At 45.8% G+C, this 21145-nt stretch overlaps 1 protein-coding gene across 1 annotated transcript in view; it reads left to right on the top strand.

Moving 5' to 3' along the window:
* Positions 1-20131, top strand: part of dcst2 (DC-STAMP domain containing 2) — a 20486-nt gene extending 355 nt beyond the window's left edge. The window contains exons 2-16 of the mRNA XM_078287042.1: positions 247-506; positions 626-796; positions 1887-1988; positions 2465-2659; positions 3634-3699; positions 4285-4498; positions 5457-5614; positions 6288-6452; positions 7256-7423; positions 9255-9355; positions 12203-12357; positions 13447-13571; positions 18363-18456; positions 19233-19472; positions 19819-20131. Coding sequence (XP_078143168.1) covers positions 247-506; positions 626-796; positions 1887-1988; positions 2465-2659; positions 3634-3699; positions 4285-4498; positions 5457-5614; positions 6288-6452; positions 7256-7423; positions 9255-9355; positions 12203-12357; positions 13447-13571; positions 18363-18456; positions 19233-19472; positions 19819-20131 — 2527 coding nt within the window. The remainder of the gene's footprint in view (positions 1-246; positions 507-625; positions 797-1886; positions 1989-2464; positions 2660-3633; positions 3700-4284; positions 4499-5456; positions 5615-6287; positions 6453-7255; positions 7424-9254; positions 9356-12202; positions 12358-13446; positions 13572-18362; positions 18457-19232; positions 19473-19818) is intronic.
* Positions 20132-21145: the final 1014 nt, after the last annotated feature.

The raw sequence follows: 21145 nt of genomic DNA on the forward strand, positions 1-21145 counted from the left end.
TGAAAACAATAATGTGTCTAGCTAAGCGACATGAAAGAAAGAAAGAAAGAAAGAAAGAAAAAAAGAAAGAATAAAGAATAGATAAGGATAACAATAAGAAATAGAAATATTCTTTTATCGTAGAAATATTCTATCGTAAAAAAACATTATGTTATTGTAAGAAAATGCACTCAAAATATGAAATATAGTATGCAATAGGTGGAGAGGAAGATGAAGTGATGGATCCCCCCCCCCGCCCCCCTGCAGGCTGGCTGGCCGGTGGCGGCGCGGCGCTCACAGGAAGGTCAGAGGTCATGTGGTGGAGGCGGGGCGGAGCCTGGCGGCGTTCCTCCTCGGCCTGCTGCTGGCGGCGCTGTACGGCGCCGCCGCGCTCTTCCTGCAGCGGCAGCCGCTGTGGCTCTGCGTCTACGCCACGGTGGGCGGGGCTTCGCTCGCCGCCTTCGGCATGGGGCTGTCGGTCGGCGTCCGGGCCGACATGGCCGTCATGCTGCCTTCGCTCTGCTCAGGTGAGACGAAGAAGTTTTGGAAATGTAGTTCTGTATGTTTTGTCTTTCTGCACAACAGTTTTCTCACTCTGACCTCTGACCTCTGACCTCTGACCCTCCACGTCCCTCCTGCTCCTCAGCGAGGGGGCGGAGCCTCCTGTTGTTCCTGTGCGTGTCTCAGCTGCTGTCCGGGCCGCTCTCCAACACGCTGCTGAACGCCGAGCGAGCCGCCGCCAGCCTGCTGTGTGGGGCGGAGCTAACCGCCAACCAGACCCAGGAGCTGCTGCAGAGAGCGGCCACGCCCCTTTTCCGTAAGACCCGCCCCCCTCCCGCATCACCATACACTATTAATACTACTACTAGTACTACTGCTGCTACTACTACTATTACTGCTACTACTAATACTACTACTACTACTACTACTGATACTATTACTATTAATACTACTACTACTACTGCTTCTACTGGTACTATTACTATTAATAATACTACCACTACTACTACTACTGCTACTACTGCTGCTTCTACTATCAAAATAGTACTACAGTATTTTGTAGTTAATGGAGAGGATTTTTCCCAGTTGGTTCAGGGATTCAAACCAGCAACCTTCCAGTAACAAACCCTCCTCTCCTCTCCTCCCCTCCTCTCCTCCCCTCCTCTCCTCTCTCCTCCTCTCCTCTCCTCTCCCCTCCTCTCCTCTCCTCCCCTCCTCTCCTCTCTCCTCCTCTCCTCTCCTCTCCTCCCCTCCTCTCCTCTCTCCTCCTCTCCTCTCCCCTCCTCTCCTCTCCTCCCCTCCTCTCTCCTCCTCTCCTCTCTCCTCCTCTCCTATCCTCCCCTCCTCTCCTCTCTCCTCCTCTCCTCTCCCCTCCTCTCCTCTCCTCCCCTCCTCTCTCCTCCTCTCCTCTCTCCTCCTCTCCTATCCTCCCCTCCTCTCCTCTCCCCTCCTCTCCTCTCCTCCCCTCCTCTCTCCTCCTCTCCTCTCCTCTCCTCCTCTCCTCTCCCCTCCTCCCCTCCTCTCCTCTCTCCTCCTCTCCCCTCCTCCTCTCCTTCCCTCTCCTCTCCTCCTCTCCTCCCCTCCTCTCCCCTCCTCCCCTCTCCTCTCCCCTCCTCTCCTCTCTCCTCTCCTCCCCTCCTCCCCTCCTCTCCTCCTCTCCCCTCCTCCTCCTCTCCTCTCCTCCTCTCCCCTCCTCCTCCTCTCCTCTCCTCTCCTCCTCTCCTCCTCTCCTCTCCTCTCCTCTCCTCTCCCCTCCTCCTCCTCTCCCCTCCCCTCCTCCTCTCCCCTCCTCCTCTCCTCCTCTCCTCTCCCCTCCCCTCCTCTCCTCTCCTCCTCTCCTCTCCTCTCCTCTCCCCTCTCCTCTCCTCTCCTCTCCCCTCCTCCTCCTCTCCTCTCCTCTCCTGCAGCGGTGCTGGACCGGATCAGGCAGATCAGCAGTAACGCTCACGCTGCTGCAGGAAGAGTCCAGAACCTCGTCAGCGCTCTGACCGACAACGTCCGCCATGTTGGTGCGTCACACAGACGGACTTCTGTACAATCAGTTTCCAGTTTGAATTCTTTCTGTTTTTGCCTGTTTTTTCTCTCTGTAACTTGTTTTGAAGTTTTTTTGAAGTTTTGAAGATAGATTGATAAAATCCTGCAGGGAAACCGGGATGTTGCAGTAGAAAATAGTAATAGGATACAGCAAAGAAAAATAGGATATAGATAAGAATATTTAATATTTCACTGTTTATCCTACTGGCTTTTACTTATTATTGTGTTATTGTTTTAAAAAAAATCTGTTTTAGAGTAAATTAGATTAGATTAGAGTAAAGTAGATTAGATTAAAGTTTAGCAACAAATAGGATCTAGCTAAGAATAAGAAAACCAGTGAGAACTGAAGAAAATAAAACCAATAATTAAAACAACTGAACATTTTGAAAATGATACAGCAAACATCAAATAGAGAGACGTTATGATGAACTGTGCCCTCTGACCCCTGCAGCTCGCACTCTGAGAAACGTGCTGCACTTCCTGGTGGATGTCGGGGACGTGTGCAACGCCCGGCTGGGCGCGCCGTACGGGACGTGCCGGGCGCTGTTCAGCGAGGCGCGCGACGCCTGCACCGCCCTGCTGGGACAGTTCAGCTTCCTCTGTGGCATCATGGACGTCTTCCTGCCGCTCTGCGGCCTCGCCCGCGGTCCGCTCACACACACACACACACACACAAAAATGTGACAATACGTATCGTGGGTCAGAAAAAGTTTTGCGATATTATCTCTATTTTATTCTGCTTGCTGACAGACAGACAGACAGACAGACAGAGAGACAGAGAGACAGACAGGTGAAGACAGAACCTCCTTCTATCTTTTTTCTATCTTCTATCTATCCATCTATCTCCTAATTTTTTTTTTGAAAAGCGCTATACAAATAAAGATTATTATTATCTCTGTTGGCAGAGGTAATGAACTAATTACTAGTGACGGACGATCTGTTTCTCTCCTGATCTGATTCTATACGATCTGAGGTTCATGATCAATACAGCCAGGATACCATGTGATCAATAGGGTTCAGTGACAACAAAGTCTGACTGTGCAGAATTCTGTTTATTTCTGAGACTCAAATCTTTCTAGCGATGCCATTGGCTGCTAGAATGTAAACAACAATTTAAAAATGTCATTACAAAGTGACAATAATATAATTTGGATGGAGAGCTTGTGAAACTGTGATGGTCAAGAGTCTCATTAGTGATTACTACAGCAGAATAACATGGAGCTGATATCACCATTCATGTTCCTGACAGCAGAATAACATGGAGCTGATATCACCATTCATGTTCCTGACAGCAGAATAACATGGAGCTGATATCACCATTCATGTTCCTGACAGCAGAATAACATGGAGCTGATATCACCATTCATGTTCCTGACAGCAGAATAACATGGAGCTGATATCACCATTCATGTTCCTGACAGCAGAATAACATGGAGCTGATATCACCATTCATGTTCCTGACACAACAGACGGATTGTTATATTTTTGTATTGTGATGTATTGAATTTTGATATATCGTCCCATCCCTACTTAGCACCAAAGATGGAGACTAAATAAATGAAATCATTATCTGTCAGATTCCTGATTTAAATCTGACTCTCAGTGTCTGTCCTCTTGCAGCCGGTCAGCTCTTCTGCATCATCCCGTCCTACATCGCCAGCCACCTCAAGGAACGACTGGCGGCTCGTAAGTCCATCATGTCACAGTCTGTTAAAGCTCCACATCATGTAAAGCAGGACTCCCTCTCCTCTGTGATGATAAAGGAGTTGGATGTGTATCTAAACATGGTGAAAGCATCAAAACTAAATCCACACAATCCATATTAGAAAAGCGAGCCTCTAAACGAGCCGTTTGGACTTCCGTAACTTTGTGGCGTCACAAAGGTTCGCTCATTATCATTTCTGTAAGAAATAATAGACTAACAAAGTGTTTTTTTCAAAGCGGTCGAGCGGTCGTCATCGTTTATTACCGGAGAGTTTTCCCTACCTGTAGCCGCCGGGCCGCGGCGTCTCACGTTTCGCTCTCGAAACGGTTAGCCGATCGGAACGGAGGGTCGTGAATATTAATGAGCCTTAAAGACACGGAGACAGAAACGGCCTGTTCTTGGTAAGGCTCAGAGAGATGCTGGAAAATGAACGTGGAGAAATGGATTGAGAGTGTTTTTGGTTCATGACACCACACACACAGCTGTGAATGGACCTCAAGAGTGTAGTGAACAGCTTGGCAGACCGTCCACAGTAAACAGCGGCCTGTCTGTCTGTCTCCCTGCAGCCACCGTCGCAGCGTTCGAGCGGATGAAGCGGGAGTTTGAGTTCAACGTCTCGGCCTCGGCGACCTTTGACCTGGAGGTGAACGCCAGCCGCTCGCTGCGGCAGGCGGCGCAGCGGATCATGCGGGAGGTTTCCTCCGAGCTGCGGATCTTCCAGAGGCTGAGCGAGCCGCTGGCGTACGGCGGGATCGTCCTGCTGGCCTGGTCCTTCCTGCAGTCAGTTCTGTTCACTCACACTGTTTCATCTGGTGGACTTCAGAAAGTCCTCAGTCTGGAATCCTCTGATCTGACTTCAGGACAGTATTTAGGACTTCCGCCATTACAGAACAGCTCCAGTCTTGAGTTAGGACCTTGGTCTTTTATCATTTAGGATTTGGCTTTTACAGAAAGGTCCCGACTCTCAAAAATCCTACATTGTGTCCTAAATTTAAAAACTGGTCTAAAAAAGGTTTGTTATTTTCCAACTGAAATGGCTGCAATACTTTACATTTTTGACCATGAAGGTGAAAACAGAAATGTAATGATTGAAAGCTTAAGGAAACCTGCTGACTGATTTCTCTGATGACACGATCATAACAATATATCAAACACTGCAGCACTTGATTTTGGACCCTAATGAGCAACTAAAAGACCCCAATTTTCCAAATAACAGCTTCCTCTCCACCGCTGTCACCAACGCCTCCACCTCGACCTGTTGAAGCTGAAAAGTGCTCTGATAATAACAGACAGCAATGCGACTTGCATATTGTCACTTTTCTGTCCATACAGTTCCTCCATGTCCAACAGCTAGTAATGCACATTTCCAAATCTGCACATTCGGCACATTGTTTCTACAGCTGTAAAATTAACATATTTGATAACAACACAAATCTGCCTGTCTAGACCCTTTCTGTACATCTGTATGGCTTCTGTAGACCTAATGTGAATATGATGCACATTTTCAACATCCTAATCTTTAATTTTACTTATTTGTTTGCAAGATATATTGCATATATCTTGATAAATAACTTAATATATTTTACTATAATTTTTGAACATGTTGCCAGTCTTCACTTCTTCAAGATGCTATTTAGGATTAGATTTAAATTAGGTTAGGGAATGAATGTAGTCAATGGAAGGTCCTCACAAGTACAGTCATATAAACGTGTGTGTGTGTGTGTGTGTGTGTGTGCAGGGCGGTGCGGTACAGACACAGGTATCTACATCAGGACGACTTCGACAACATCTACATCACGGCTCAGTTTGAAGAGCTGGACCAGCGGCTGGCCAGAGGGGGCGGAGCCTCCGTCCTGCCAATCACCCGCAGAGAAGCAACGACATACATCACACCAAGTCAGTCTGTGTGTGTGTGTCTGTGTGTGTGTGTGTGTGTGTGTTCAGGTGGCTGTAACAGAGAAGGAGATCAGTTCTATCAATGTTGTTCCTACTGACTGTAATTCCTACTGGTCACCAGTAGAGGTCAGTAGAGGTCACTGGTTCAGTATGTCTCTTTAACATCAGCTGCTCCACAGTCACATTCAGACAGAAAACTGACCTGCTGACAGAAGATCTTCTGCTCAGAGCCACAGAGCCAAGAAACACTCTCAGTCCTGGTTCCTGGTTCCTGGACTGTTCTGGTCTGAACACACAGCAGCAGCAGGGGAACCAGGACACTGTTTATACTTTCTGTATTGAATTATAATGTAGCTCATATTACAACTGGCACTTTGAATTCATATCCTTTTTTAAATTGTTATGTCACGTTAATGTAAGCTGCAAACCACAGGCCACCTGCTTTTTACACTCAAGAACTCCATTAGAAATAAGTCAGACTTTAACATCCATGACAATGACAACGTATAGACAACGCTTTGTTTTAAGGGTCATGAGCCAAAACATTTGAGAACTAAACTAAACTAAACTAAACTAAACTAAACTAAACTAAACTAAACTAAACTAAACTAAACCAAACCAAACCAAACCAAACCAAACCAAACCAAACCAAACCAAGCTGTTCTTCCTCCAGCGTCGTTGTGCCTGACGGCGGCGGAGCGGCGTGCGGTGGCCCTCGGCCTCCTCTCGGTCCTCAGACACATGGTGATGGGCGGCCTGCTGCTGGCGCTCGACTTCCTGGTGTTCTGGATGCTGGACCAGGTTCAGCAGCAGGCGAAGGGAGACGTCGTCGCCAGGGGTGAGAAACACCGTAACACACCGTAACTCACCTCAACACACCGTAACTCACCTCAACACACCGTCACACACCGTAACTCACCGTAACACACCGTAACTCACCTCAACACACCGTAACTCACCTCAACACACCGTAACTCACCTCAACACACCGGCACTCACCGTAACACACCGTAACACACCGTAACTCACCTCAACACACCGTAACTCACCTCAACACACCGTAACTCACCGTAACACACCGTAACTCACCTCAACACACCGCCACTCACCGTAACACACCGTAACTCACCTCAACACACCGTAACTCACCTCAACACACCGTAACTCACCGTAACACACCGTAACTCACCTCAACACACCGCCACTCACCGTAACACACCGCAACTCACCTCAACACACCGCCACTCACCGCCACTCACCGCAACACACCGTAACACACCGTAACTCACCTCAACACACCGTAACTCACCTCAACACACCGTAACACACCTCAACACACCGCCACTCACCGCCACTCACCGCAACACACCGCAACACACCGTAACTCACCGCAACACACCGTAACTCACCTCAACACACTGTAACACACCGTAACACACCGTAACTCACCTCAACTCACCGTCACACACCGTAACTCACCGCTGCTAACTGCAGTCACATGACGCTGTCAAACAAGGAACCTTATTAGGAAGCTTCCTAGTTAGGGAGCAAGGATGTAGGAAGCGTCCTTCCCAGTGAGACGCAGCAGATACAGTATACTGTGTGTGTGTGTGTCAGTAGCCGTCTGCCTCTGTCCTGCAGCTCCGCTCCTCGTGGCGGTGCGGGTGAAGGGAGCGGGTTTCGCCTCGGACATCTTCAGAGACGTCGCGGCGTCTTTCAACGTCCTGCAGACAGGAAACATCACCGTCATCAGCAGCAAGTGTCTGGTCCAGCCTGCAGAGCCGCAGTACACCGGATATTACATCATAGGTATGAGACTGTACAGGGTATGACATCATAGGTATGAGACTGTACAGGGTATGACATCATAGGTATGAGACAATGCAGGATATGACATCATAGGTATGAGACTGTACAGGATATGACATCATAGGCATGAGACTATACAGGCAGACAGGGTTTATAGTAAAATGACACAATTAAAACACATAATAAAAACAATAAAAGCGGCCAGTAGTAGAGGGGGGGTTATATATATATCAAATTCAGTTGAAGTTAAGTTATTTTGTGAAATATTATTTATTTCAAAATATATTAATTAGCATCTTGATTATAAAACCTAAGTTATTTTTAACTATTTTTAATAAATGCACACAGGGATATATACTGTATATATATTTTTATGATTTTTGGCCCCACACCAGCGGAGCCTGTCCAACAGTTTGGCCTCGGGGTCACAGTTTTTTCCTTCAGTTGAAGTCATTTGCATGTTGTGACCTGACTGAAGCTCCCAGTGTTTTCAGCTCCTGAGTCTGAGGCTCTCTGCCCAAATTCCTGGAGAGTTTTTTGAAGACAGGAGGTTTGGATCTGAAGCCTTTTATTACCGTAATAAAAGAAACAATAAAACGGCAGATTGGTGTCAAACTCCACTTTCAGACCAGGGTCAGACAGGCTGCTGCTGCTGCTGGGAAGCTGCTGGTTCAAATCCCTGAAGCAGCTGGAAACTCTGGGCAGAAAACTGGAAAAGTGGTCGCGCCCAAAGATAAGTCTGTCAGTAAACTGGAGGAGCGGTTATTCCAGAGAAATATGAAAATATGAAATGTAGAGGGACTTGAAGAATCGGCACACTGCTGGGAATTCTGCAGTCAGGATCACACCGGCAATCGACATCCATTAAAAACACTAGAGGACAAAACAAGACAATAAACAACACAGAAGCTCAGGAAGCAGAGGAGAGAGGCAGCAGGCGGAGGAGTTCAACATGCTGAGAGCAGCAGGGACAAAGGAGACTTTACGTCTCTTTGTTTTGACCGCTGGCGTCTTGAAACGCCGTCCTGAGGGCAAAAGTTCACATTCCTTCCACAGAGGATGGAGGCTGATCCAGGACGGCCGTGGCTTCCTCAGGACCTGTCAGGTCCAGGTCAGCGAGCCGGACCTGACTCCCACCGATCTGACTCCATCTGACCAGGCCGTTGAGTCTGTTCTTGTTTTGAACATTTAGGCTGCCATACCAGGCAACAAAACAGAAGGTCAAAACAGATTCAATAAAACTCTGATAAAATAAAGTCATCATGGACGAGCAATAATAATAATAATTAATTTTTCTAAGAAAGAAAAGACGTTGCTGTGCTTTTTTGAAAACAGCCTCAGCAGTGGCTTCAAAGGAGAGTTTGTTGTCAATGATTGCACCAAGGTACTTATATATATTTAGATATTTATCCACCAGATCAATGTTGGAATCACCTATGACAGTCGGCTGTGGACCAGGTGGAGACTTTCTAAAGTCCACAATCATGTCTTTTGTTTTTGTGACATTTAAGTGCAAAAAGTGCTTCTCACACCAAGAAACAAAGTCAATGAACCTGGTCCGCTCCCTTTAAAAGACCCATAAATAAATCATAAAAATAAAAAGGTCTTCGCTTAGAAAGGTTCAACAATCAATATTTGGGGGGAAGCTGCATATAGAAGAGCTTCTGTCCACACAGCAGGTATCATTATCCTCAACCTTAGCCCCTTCCCTCAACAACGACCACTGAGGAGCCCATGAGCAAGGCATCTATCCCCCGCCTGCTGCAGCAGAGCGGCCCAGTGTTCTCCTGTGGTTCTCCTGGTTCCACTGGTTCTCCTGGTTCTGTTGCAGGGTTCCTGTACGGTCTGGCTCTGCTCAGCTCTCTGGCCGGAGGCTTCGTGCAGCGCTGCAGACGACTGATCTGCTGCAGATACCATCCAGAGAGAGAGGAGGTACACACACACACACACACACACACACACACACACACACACACACACACACACAGTAGTCAATAGTCATAATGGAGTTTTATCCTGTTTATGAACCAGACAGTTTAACTTCAAAACTGAAACCAAAGAAACAGTAGAAACAGGTTCAGGTGTTAGACAGACCCGGGTCAGATATTAGTGATGAACTTTTCATTCCTGGCTCCATTCAGTAGTTTGTTGTGTTTTTCTTCTTGGTGGATAACCGGCCAATCGTAGACGAGGTGACGTCACCTCCAGATGTTTCCGGCAGCTACAGTGGAGTTTGATATGAGAAAATGTTTCAGGATGTAAAACCTCAGCGGTAAACGTCAGGTTTTGGTGTCAGTCCCTCAGAATCAAAGAGCGAGGGCTTCTTTCTAGAGCCGCCATTTTGCACCGAGAGACGTTCAACAATCATACAGGGAGAAATCCATCGTAGAAGAGGAGAGAGACCAGTTTCTCCACCACAGGAGCAGGAGAGAGACCAGAATGCACTGCAGGAGCAGGAGAGAGACCAGAATGCACTGCAGCCAGCGTCCATCTTTGTGGATCTGTTGACGGTAGCGTGTGAAACAACAGGGCAGCACAGCATTGTTCTCTCCTCTTCTAGACTGGAAAAATGCACATTGCTGTCACTCTGAAGACCTGCATACAGTTCAGAGAACCCCCTTCTCTGTGGGTTGTTGAAAGGCATTCTGGGAAATGTAGGAAATCACTAACTGCAGTAGAAGCAGACGAGGCAGGTTGAGGGAAAGTGGGTTCACCAAAATAGTAAATTACAACACTTCATCACTAAATAACTGCTGTGTTGAACATCACAGACTGATAACTGACAGTGAAGAGCGTCAGTTTATCTTGTTAGAGGAGCTGCTGATGGAGAAGCAGCTGCAGGTGAAAGGTCAGACTGTACTGAGGCATTTCAAACATCCACAGAATGGAAACTATGTGAGGAGGAAGCAGGCAGGTCTGGACCGGTCCACAGACAGAAACTAACTGACTGAAACACAAGCCAACAACACAGACAAGCTAACACACTGAAACCACAGACAAACTGACTGAAACAAGCTAACAGACTGAAGCACAGACAAACTGACTGAAACAAGCTAACAGACTGAAACACAGACAAGCTAACAGACTGAAACACAAGCTAACAACACAGACAAGCTAACACACTGAAACCACAGACAAACTGACTGAAACACAGACAAGCTAACAGACTGAAACACAGACAAGCTAACCCACTGAAACCACAGACAAACTGACTGAAACAAGCTAACAGACTGAAACACAGACAAGCTAACAGACTGAAACACAGACATGCTAACAGACTGAAACACAGACATGCTAACAGACTGAAACACAGACAAGCTAACAGACTGAAACACAGACAAGCTAACAGACTGAAACACAAGCTAACAACACAGACAAGCTAACACACTGAAACCACAGACAAACTGACTGAAACACAGACAAGCTAACAGACTGAAACACAGACAAGCTAACCCACTGAAACCACAGACAAACTGACTGAAACAAGCTAACAGACTGAAACACAGACAAGCTAACAGACTGAAACACAGACATGCTAACAGACTGAAACACAGACATGCTAACAGACTGAAACACAGACAAGCTAACAGACTGAAACACAGACATGCTAACTGACTGAAAAAGCTAACAAACTGAAACCGACAAGCTACTGAAACCGACAAGCTAACAGACTGACAAAGCTAACAGACTGTAACTGCAACACAGACAAGCTAACAGACTGAAACCACAAGCTAACAGAATGAAACATGCTAACAGGCTGAAACACAGACAAGCTAACAGACTAGTCTAAACTAAACTAAACGACACTAAAACAAAACAAACTTGACTAAATGAAACTGAATTAAACTAGAGTAGATAGGCCAGACTAATCAGACAAACCTAGTCAGACAGACCAAGCTAGACCTAAATGCCAACTAAACTAAACTAAACTAAACTAAACTAAACTAAACTAAACTAAACATCTCTGGATTTCCATTCAACACTGTAAACAGACAGGGATGATGACCTAATCCTTCACTGCTCTGGACCTTTTTCATTTAAAAAAAAGAAAGAATTTATGATATTTCCAAAAAGAGAAAAATAAATTCACTTAAGATTACAGTGTGTTCCTGTTTGCTGTGACAGTACTGCTGCAAGGCATCATGCAGAATATACTGTAACCTGTCACCTGCTGAACTGACACAGGCTGCTTTGTTCACATCTCACCGTGGGTTTCTGTCTCGTCTGCTAACAGCTGGTTTAGAGTTACAGTCAGGCCGGCTGAATCACTGTCATCTTTACACCTGACCTGTTTTATTCCTGTGGGATTATTGGTTTATATTCTGTTTTATTGCTTGATAACCCTGTTTGTACTTTCTGTCTGACATCTATCTCACTGTCATATATTTTGAATTCTTGTATTGTCTTTAAAGCACTTTCTTCTTCTATTCTGTGTAGAAGTTGTAGTAGTAACAGAAATATTTCCTCATGTAATTCAGTTCCAACTGATACCAAACACACTCAAACCAAAAAATATTTTCTCTGTCCCTTTTTATCCTCACCTAGCACTTCTCAATCATTATGATTATTTTAAGGAGACCGAACATTTTTTCCATCTACTGTGAGTCTCTCTGACTCTTCAGTTCGGTGTTCAGCTCTTGCTCAAAGGCTCCTCAGCAGTAGATGTTGAGGAAGAGAGAGAGTGACTCAGCAGCGTCTGTAAGACAAGAGGAACAGAGCTTCAGCTAAACGTCTGTAATGGAAGAGTAATGTGAAACCAGCGAGGTGTGTGTTGTCTAGGAGAGGATCCAGTTCCTCCATAACCAGATCCTGGAGCAGAGGAGGACTGTGGGTAAAGTCCTGAGGAGGTCTGCAGCCAGGAGCAGAGCTGACGGAGGAGGAGGAGGAGGAGGAGGAGGAGGAAGGAGCAGTCTGCTCCGGATGCTCCTGCTACGGTAAACTCCTGGTTCCAGACTCCTGAATCTCGTCCCGCCTACTTTTCAGAGTCTGGTGTTTCCCTCGCCAACGACTTGTTCTCGCTCCGAGAAATGAGATGCATTCGTGCAACATTTTTTATTGGCACCTGACCTTGGCAGAATAGTTTCTTGAATTTGAAATCTGAAAATAATGTCAGAGCGGCCGGATACGTCAGTCACTAGTGATCGGTTCAGATACGTCAGTCACTAGTGATCGGTTCAGATACGTCAGTCACTAGTGATCGGTTCAGATACGTCAGTCACTAGTGACTCGGGTCACTAGTCACTAGTGACTCGGGAAAAATAAACCCCCCCACTCAGAAAACGGCTAACGAGGAGGAAGTCTCAGCTGGATAAAGGAGTGGAACCAGATGGATGTTCAGTCTGAACATCAGGATAGTAAACTCCCCCACACTGAGGCAGATTGTAGTTTTAGTTCTGCAAACATTTCTGCAAGGCAGCGCCGCTCTGGAGGCAGAAATAATCTGATTGGTTGAGTTAAAACTTAGTGGGCGGAGCCAAAGAACTAGATTTTTGGAACACAAGCTAGCTAGCAAACGTGTCTGGCAAAGAAGGAACACTGGTGAAAATGTAAATAAAAAATATATAAATTGTGATGTTGAAGGTCAGCAGCTAGCTAACTAGCTTACCTAGCTAGCTATAGGCTAGCTTGGCTAGTTTGAAGTTGAAGGTCAGCTAGCTAACTAGCTAACCTAGATAACTTAGTATGATAGATTGTATTGTTTCAGTTAGCAGCAGAGCGCTAGGCTTCATAATATTAGCTTCTTCCTCTCTTACCTCTTTTTCACTGAGCTTCAGTCTAACGTTACTGATCAGAAAAAGTGTGGTTCTTTGGCTCCGCCCACTGAGGTTTAACTCAACCAATCAGATTATTTCTGCCTCCAGAGCAGTGCCGCCTCCGAAATTTGTAGAACTGCATCTGACCATTTTATTTTTTCTTCTTTTTTCTCTTCTTTATTGTTCACATTTGATTTATCAGTTAATACACTTGGTAACTTTGTTTTAAGTAAAGATGTATAAAGGTGTGTCCTGCTGTCTGTCTGTCAGGCTACCTGGAGGTTCCTACCTGTCCGACCTGCTGGGCTCGTCGTCAGTCAGCTGTCTGGCCTGCGGGGAGGCGGAGGAGCGGGGGGGAAACAACATGGTCGCCTGCCTCGTCCCGCGGTGTTCAGGTACAAACACTTCAAGCTTTATTCTTTATTTAACCAGGGAGGCAGACGGAGCCGCGCCCTGCTTCAGCCACACTGCAGCTGCTGAAGGTAAACTACCGCTAACCCACAGCAGCAGATGTAGGGATTCGAACCGACAACCCTCTGGTGCAGCCGGTCCGCTTCCACAACAGCTGTTACTGAAATGGCTGTTTTGTTTTTCTCATCTCCAGACAGAAAGCTCAAACTCTGGAAATCTGAATTCATCACTACAGGCAGCACATTGACCTGAACACAATACTCTGATGACTGGGAGTAATCAGCTTAAAGCAAAATTTCAGTTACAGTGTTTACATGGTTTGAAGACACCATTTCTCTAATAACCAGGTCTACGTGGATCCAGTTCCCTCTCTGCTCTACAGAAACTGAGAGCGGCTGGTTGATCATAACTTTTTTATTCCTGTTGTACCGAGATCACAACTTCATCAAACTTTGTTTCCTTCTGATCACAATTTATAATTTCATTGTCATGAGATAACAGAACTGGTTTTCTCCAGATCAAGACTTCAGTAGGTCACTGATTGCAGTTTCATTGCGGTTGGCAACACTATCAGGCCGACCGGCTCAGCAGAACTATTCATGTGTTATCTGCAGATAATTAAGTTGAGATCCTGAGATAAAATATGAGCAGCTACAGCTTCTGTCCTGCTCGGCTCCACGCTGTTTGCTTTGTAAATACGACATCCGGGTTTCTGCTCCGGTGACCTTTGACCTGCGCACTTTGAAAAAGCCGACAGAAATCCACCTGAGGCGTTTACTGTACGTGCCCAATAAGACTGAGCAGAAGTCCAGCTGTGCTGACCGGATTGTTTTGATTGATACCTGATAATGAGACTCAGTCGTCAGTATCTGAGTTTAAGATCCAGTTATCTCTCTGCATGTAAACACACTCCCTGACAAATCATCCTCTCCATCACAGCTTTCCTGTAACACTCCTTTCCTGTTTCCTTCCAAAATGACATTTCCATCTTTTGAAAAAACGTCTTCAGACGCCTTCTGAAGTAAAACTCACTGTAGAATATTATTGACCACAATGAGTCATGTCCAGTTTATTTGTATAGCTCTTAATCACAGTCACAGTCTCAACGGGCTTCACAATGCCACAGTATTAAGAAACAATGAATGAAAAATCACACACACACACACACACACTGTAGATGCTCAATGAGAAGGAAAAACCTAATAATTATAAGGGACATTTTGGGGAGCGTAAGCATCTGTATTTCTAACTGTCAAGCAGTAAACTTCAGATTTCGCCCGACAGATCTGATTTCATGTCTCCGGTGTTACGAGTGTTATCGTCGGCTGTTCATTGACCAGTTTACGACGTGGAGGAGTAAATAATTGCCTTACTCCCGTTACTGTACTTGGGTTAAGTTTTACTTTTAGGAGAAGTACAGTTTGAATTCCGGACCGCCTTTTACCTCCCAGATCTGAGCCTGCTGATAGGAGCTTTGTGTTTACATGTTGGAGGAGGAGCCACACCCGAACCTCCGGCCCACTGAGCCTTCACACCCACTCACAAGACGCCTGGTTGGATACTTACATGCAGTGAAATTGACATAACATATACAGACTTTTAATGATTTTTTAATGAACGTAACTAAATCCTTGATTACTTTTTAGTTTTTCTCTTCAGTGATCTGCAGGTGAAACGCTCAGACCGGAGCGGCTGCACCTGCCTGGTTAGTCAGTGTGTGCAGAGGGAGTGTCCTGCAGCACAACTGTTGACTCAGCTGAAGGAGAAAGATAAGACGGCAACTGAAATCTTAGCAGAGCGACCTGGAGGGAGGCTGTTGCTCCGTTAACCCTTTCACCTCCAGCTGTGTGAAACACACGGCCGCAGCTCCGGTGGTTTTGTTCCTCCGCCCGGGAGATAAAGTTTCCACAGTCATCTGTGTGTGAGGGAGGTTTGTGGCCCTTGAGGCTCTTGAAACCCGTTGAAACTCCCTTTGTATAGTTTCAAAAACACATCATGGGTGTCAGTGAAGAAAGCGTTAAGAGTTAGTTCCTTCATTCCTTGAAAACTCGCTTTTTGCAGATGCAGAGCGAAAATAAGGTGCAGGAGTTGACAGACCACACCCCACACACACACACACACACACACACACACACACACACATGCACACACACACCCCTCCACACACCCACTGGCATTTTCTCAACACCACTGTTCCAGCTTGGCAACTTTGTCACTAGATTTAGTGACTTTCAGCCCCCTGGACACTTTATTTCTAACAAGCGACTAGCGACAGATCTAGCTGCTCCTTCTGACTGCAGGGGAACGATGTTAATGAGTTGAATAACGAAGCACGTGAAAAATCGACTGATGTCAGTTTAGACCTTGTCCACACTAATCCGGGTAAATTTGAAAATGCTGTTTTTGTGTTGTTTGTGTTTCCGTCCACACAGCGGATCCAGGCCGTATTCCCATCCGCACTGATTCGCAAAAAAGATTAGAAAATCTCCCCTATCGGACATGCACAAGCCCCCGACCCATGACCTTTATGTCGTTACCACCATGGTTACCACTGTTTACAGAAGTGTTGTCATGGCTGCAGCAGCTACAAGACGCCAAAGCCACGGAGAATACAGACTGTTGGACTCCTGCCTGAATGAGATCACATGACTATCCCACGTCAGCATTTTTGAAAAGCTGTTTTCCCTGTCCACACTACAACACCAAAACACCGTCTTAGTGTGGATGGAAGGACAAAACAGAGAAATAAACATGCGTTTTAAAATTTACCCGGCTTAGTGTGGACAAGGCCTTACTCTGCTTGCCTAATCGAAAGATTTTTGATGATCACAGTGTAGTTCCTCCCTCTGTTGTTAGCAGGGACTGCAGCATATATGTTGATATGAAAATGAGCGTATGACGTCATCTGGCGGCTTCTAGCGACTTTTTGAGCAGCTAACAGCTACTTTCCTTGGAGAAGAGTTGGCAGCTGCAGGACGCCGCTGAGAGCAACTGGCGTCACAACAGGAAGTTCGCTCCGTTAGCTCTGTCTGCTTCAGCCAGTCTGTCGCTATGTTAGCTACGACTCACGTTAGCTACCACTCACGTTAGCTACCACTCACGTTAGCTACCACTCACGTTAGCTACTATACTGAAGCCACCTGACCTGACCTACTTTATCTGACTAAATTTACTGTTATTTAGCCATTCAACTAGCTTAAGTTGCATCCAGTTAACATGGTTGCTAATGTGAGTCGTAGCAACACCGGCAGAATGTCTAAAGCAGACAGAGCTAACACAGTGAGGTTCAGTCACTTTATAATCTGAGAAAAATAAGTCAATTATTGAATTACACAGATTTTATTGGATAGCTGCCAGTCGTTCCCATTCCAACATGAGTCTGCTCTTCAGTAAACTATCAGACCAGCAGCTTTGCTCTGGGTCTCTTCACCTCACCTCCTTGATTTGTTGCCCGCTCCAACTTTCCTGATGCAAACCGAAAGAATCCGTTTCTCCTTGAACCAGTTTCCTCTCCAAACACAACATCTTACTCTGTTGCTCCAGAACAGACTCACGCTGGTTTCAAGTTAGCGGTCAAAAAGAACCCAGACGTGCAGCGGTTTACATGAATATCACATATTACATCTTCACTAGACGTTTCTGTTGGGTCTGTGCTCTAATGAACACGCTTACTCATCTGTGAACATGTGACTTTATTATTCATGTCCATTACAGGCCACCGTAGCCGTGTCAGAAAACTGTTGTTGCAATTCCTACTGGTCGCTGGTAGAGGGCGATAAAAGTCATAGACGACTTTATGCCCCTTTAAAAATGTGTTTCAACTAATATTTTGCCTTGTTTTTCACTATTTATTTCTTCTAGCTACTAAATTTAATGTCACAGAAATATCAGTTCAGCATAATGTCCATTTGAAGAGTTCATGAAAACGTATATAGAACTTCATCCACTTTGGAGAAACAAATCATGACCTGAAGTTCATGTTAACCGAGACCTTCAGCTGCCTCCTGTCCTTTAACAGTCCCATCATGGTTTAAAGGGTAACTTTGGTATTTTTCAACCTGGACCCTATTTTCCCATCTTTTTGTGTCTAAGTGACTAAAGGGGACAACAATTTTTGAAACTGGTCCAGTATTGAGCGAGATCGCTTCAGCCGGCAGCCGCGAAACGAGCTGCAATGTAATCCGACGGGGCAAATCGCACCGTCAATGTACGTCCACTAAAAGTTCTTGTTTCTGCCACTGACAGGCTCAGATTGTTATTATAAGTGTCTGACAACATTATGGAAAGGACCCTACAGAGAAATAAAACGTTTTTCTTTACCTTTCGCTTGATCCGGTCTGTGTGTAACCAAGTCTCGCTCAAGTCTCGCGAGAGTTGAGTTGTTGCAGGAAGTTACACACAGACCGGATCAAGCGAAAGGTAAAGAAAAACTTTTCATTTCTCTGTAGGGTCCTTTCCATAATGTTGTCAGACACTTATATTAGTGATTTGCCCCGTCGGATTACATTGCAGCTCGTTTCGCGGCTGCCGGCTGAAGCGATCTCGCTCAATACTGGACCAATTTCAAAACTTGTTGTCCCCTTTAGTCACTTAGACACAAAAAGATGGGAAAATAGGGTCCAGGTTGAAAAATACCGAAGTTACCCTTTAACATTGTGCCATCAGTTGTTTTGTAAGAGTCTGTCACTTGTTTCCAGAGGCTGGACGCTTCATTTCTCCGTGTTGAAGCCGCTGTGTCGTGTCGGTGTTTTTCTGACCCGCCGGTGTTTTTGCAGGTCTGTACTGCCGGCCGTGTTTCCACAGCCTGGGAAACATCTGTGTGGTCTGTATGGGACCTCTGACCTTCCAGGAAGACAGCGAGGAGGAGCTGTGAGTGTCGCCGCAGCTTCACACAGCTCAGAAACACACAACACAAGGAAACATCTACTGTATCTACTGTATCTACTGTCTATGTATCTGTGTAAAGAATAGAATACAGTAGAATAGAATGGAATAGAATAGAGCCTGGCAGACCAGACCAACCAGAAAGACCAGACCAAAAGCCTTGCTCAGCGGCACCTCAGCAGTTCTTTACTATAGTTTCCTTCCCCCTCCCAGACTTTCCCAGCAGGTCTGGACTTCAAACCGACAACCTTCTGATCACGAGGTCGACTCTCTAACATCTAGATTCCCACATCGCTCATTTCCTCACTGAGGTTAAACCAAAGTGATCTCATAAAAAATCATGAAATCAGCACAAACTCTGAAACGCAGATTTACCTGCTGTGGACACGAATTATGTGAAAATGACGTTCCTCTGCCACAAACTGGATTCTGTGACAAAAACATGAACTGGACATAAGTTTAGGCAACTAAAACAAAGTTTGGGAAAAGAAAATGTAAATTTGACTCACAGTAGAAATTTCCTTTGTACAAGCTGGGAATTGAAGGCGAACTCATGCTGGGAAATCTGAAATTTAACACTTTACATGCCGCCAACATGTAATTTGGTGTTAACAAGTTGTGTCAGATCAGGTTGAGTTAAAGTTACAGGGAGCCTCAACAGTAACAGAATTTGTATAATATTCCTGTAGCTTCCCACGTCCCTCAGCTGTCTGCATGACGCCGCCTGTCTGTCTTCAGTCTGTTGTTCCTCGTCGTTTCAGTGACTCCAGTGATGACGAGCAGCTGAGGCTGTGGGCGGCGGCGCTGACATCACCGCACATCACCAGCCGCAGAAGCAGGAAGCTGATGAAGAGGAGGATCTCCACGGCAACCCGCCGCAGGGCCTCAGGGTGCCCGGAGAGCCGGGTCCAGACGTCCGCCGCCGGCAGCCATGTTGGAGACGACGGAGAAGACAGTGACAGCAGCGGTCACATCAGTTTACACAGTGACTCTGATCACAGGTCAGAGGTCACTATGATTAGTAGGAGAGGTGGTAGACATAGTAGCAGTAGTAGTAGCAGTAATAGTAATAGTAGTAGTAGTAGTAGTAATAAAAGTAGTACTAGTAGCGGGTTAGGGTTACCGCTAACGCTAGTAGTAGTAGTAGTAGTAATAAGCACAGTAGTAGTAGTTGTAGTAGTAGTAGTAACAGTGATAGTAGTAGTAGATCCAATCACAATGTATTGTTTCTTAAACTCCACAAACTAAGCTAACAGTAATCTAAATGTCCAGTCTCTCTCTCTCTCTGTCTCTCTCTGTCTCTCTCTCTCTCTCTCTGTATCTCTCTCTCTCTCTCTCTGCTGTCAGTGAGCCGGACCTGAGCTACCAGAACCAACCCGACGTGTCCGACAGCGACGAGTCCGACAGCGACGTGTCCTTCCACACCGTCACCTCGCACACAGCCAGCAGCTTCCAGGACGAGACGCTCCACACGGTCATCATACACCGACCCGCCTCACCAGGACCCTCCAGGACTCTCCAGGACTCTCCAGGATCCTCCAGGACTCTCCAGGACTCTCCGGGATCCTCCAGGACTCTTCAGGACTCTCCAGGATCCTCCAGGACTCTCCAGGACCCTCCAGGACCCAGCACCCAGGGTTCTGAGTCAGAAGCGTTTTAGTGTTTTTACAGTTTTACTGTCTAATTACAGTTATTAAAGCATGACATGAAAACACAGAAATCTGCTTCTTTACAGGAAACAGATCATGTTTGGGTCCAGAGTCCTGAAGTGATCCACATTAGATTTGGGGCTGCAGTGAGTAGAGACACTGTCCCTCAGCCTGGACCAGGACCCGGGTTCAAACCCTCACCTGCTGAAGTGTCCTTGAGCAAATTTTTGAACATAAATTCTCACTAAGTCTGAGTTTACACATTTCTAAAATTGTAACCGTTTGACCAACTAAAACAGGTCCAACGTAGATATAATTTACAAATGAAAACCGACACTGACTCCCGACCAGGTGTGAAGTCTCTGTGAAACAGCTGTTAGCTCGGAGCGCCGGTCTGATGGATGGAAACAGAGGAACAGACACAGAGCGTTTAAACTACAACTTCACCTAGCTGACAATATAATAAATAACGTTATTACTGATAAGAGAGGTTGCATCAGGCTGAGCTACATGGCTTTTACCCTGCTGAAATGAAACCACTTGATGTCATTATTGTTGTCTGTTAGGTTCATCTGGTTGTTAACAGATTTATGTCTGTGGTTGAGTATGGAAGACACATGAATCCTAATACTTTGTACTATCTATTTGTTGATGTTTGGTGATAACTGGCCAGGTTACTGTAGCTGATGTGAACTCAGGTGAAAGTTAACGGGGACAGGAGGAACTGACTTGTTCCTCTCTGGCTCTCAGGTTCATGGAAACAGAAGGTGAAGCATCACTTCCTCAGACTGATCTGTTCCCACCGGCTCAGATGAAGCTTCAGTCTCCATGGTGAAACTAAACAAAGAAAAACAGATTGCATGCAGCTCTCTGCAGATCTTCTTAAAAACTGCTGCTGAACAAACACACAGTGTTTAATTATTCCACACCAAACAACATCGTGGGACGCACTTTCTGTCTTTGACACTAAACAAAGACGCGTTGTGTTTCATGGTAACGTTCAGAGACTTCACAGCCTAACTTAC

The sequence above is a fragment of the Centroberyx gerrardi genome, chromosome 12 (assembly GCF_048128805.1).
Source record: "Centroberyx gerrardi isolate f3 chromosome 12, fCenGer3.hap1.cur.20231027, whole genome shotgun sequence".
Lineage (NCBI taxonomy): Eukaryota > Metazoa > Chordata > Actinopteri > Beryciformes > Berycidae > Centroberyx > Centroberyx gerrardi.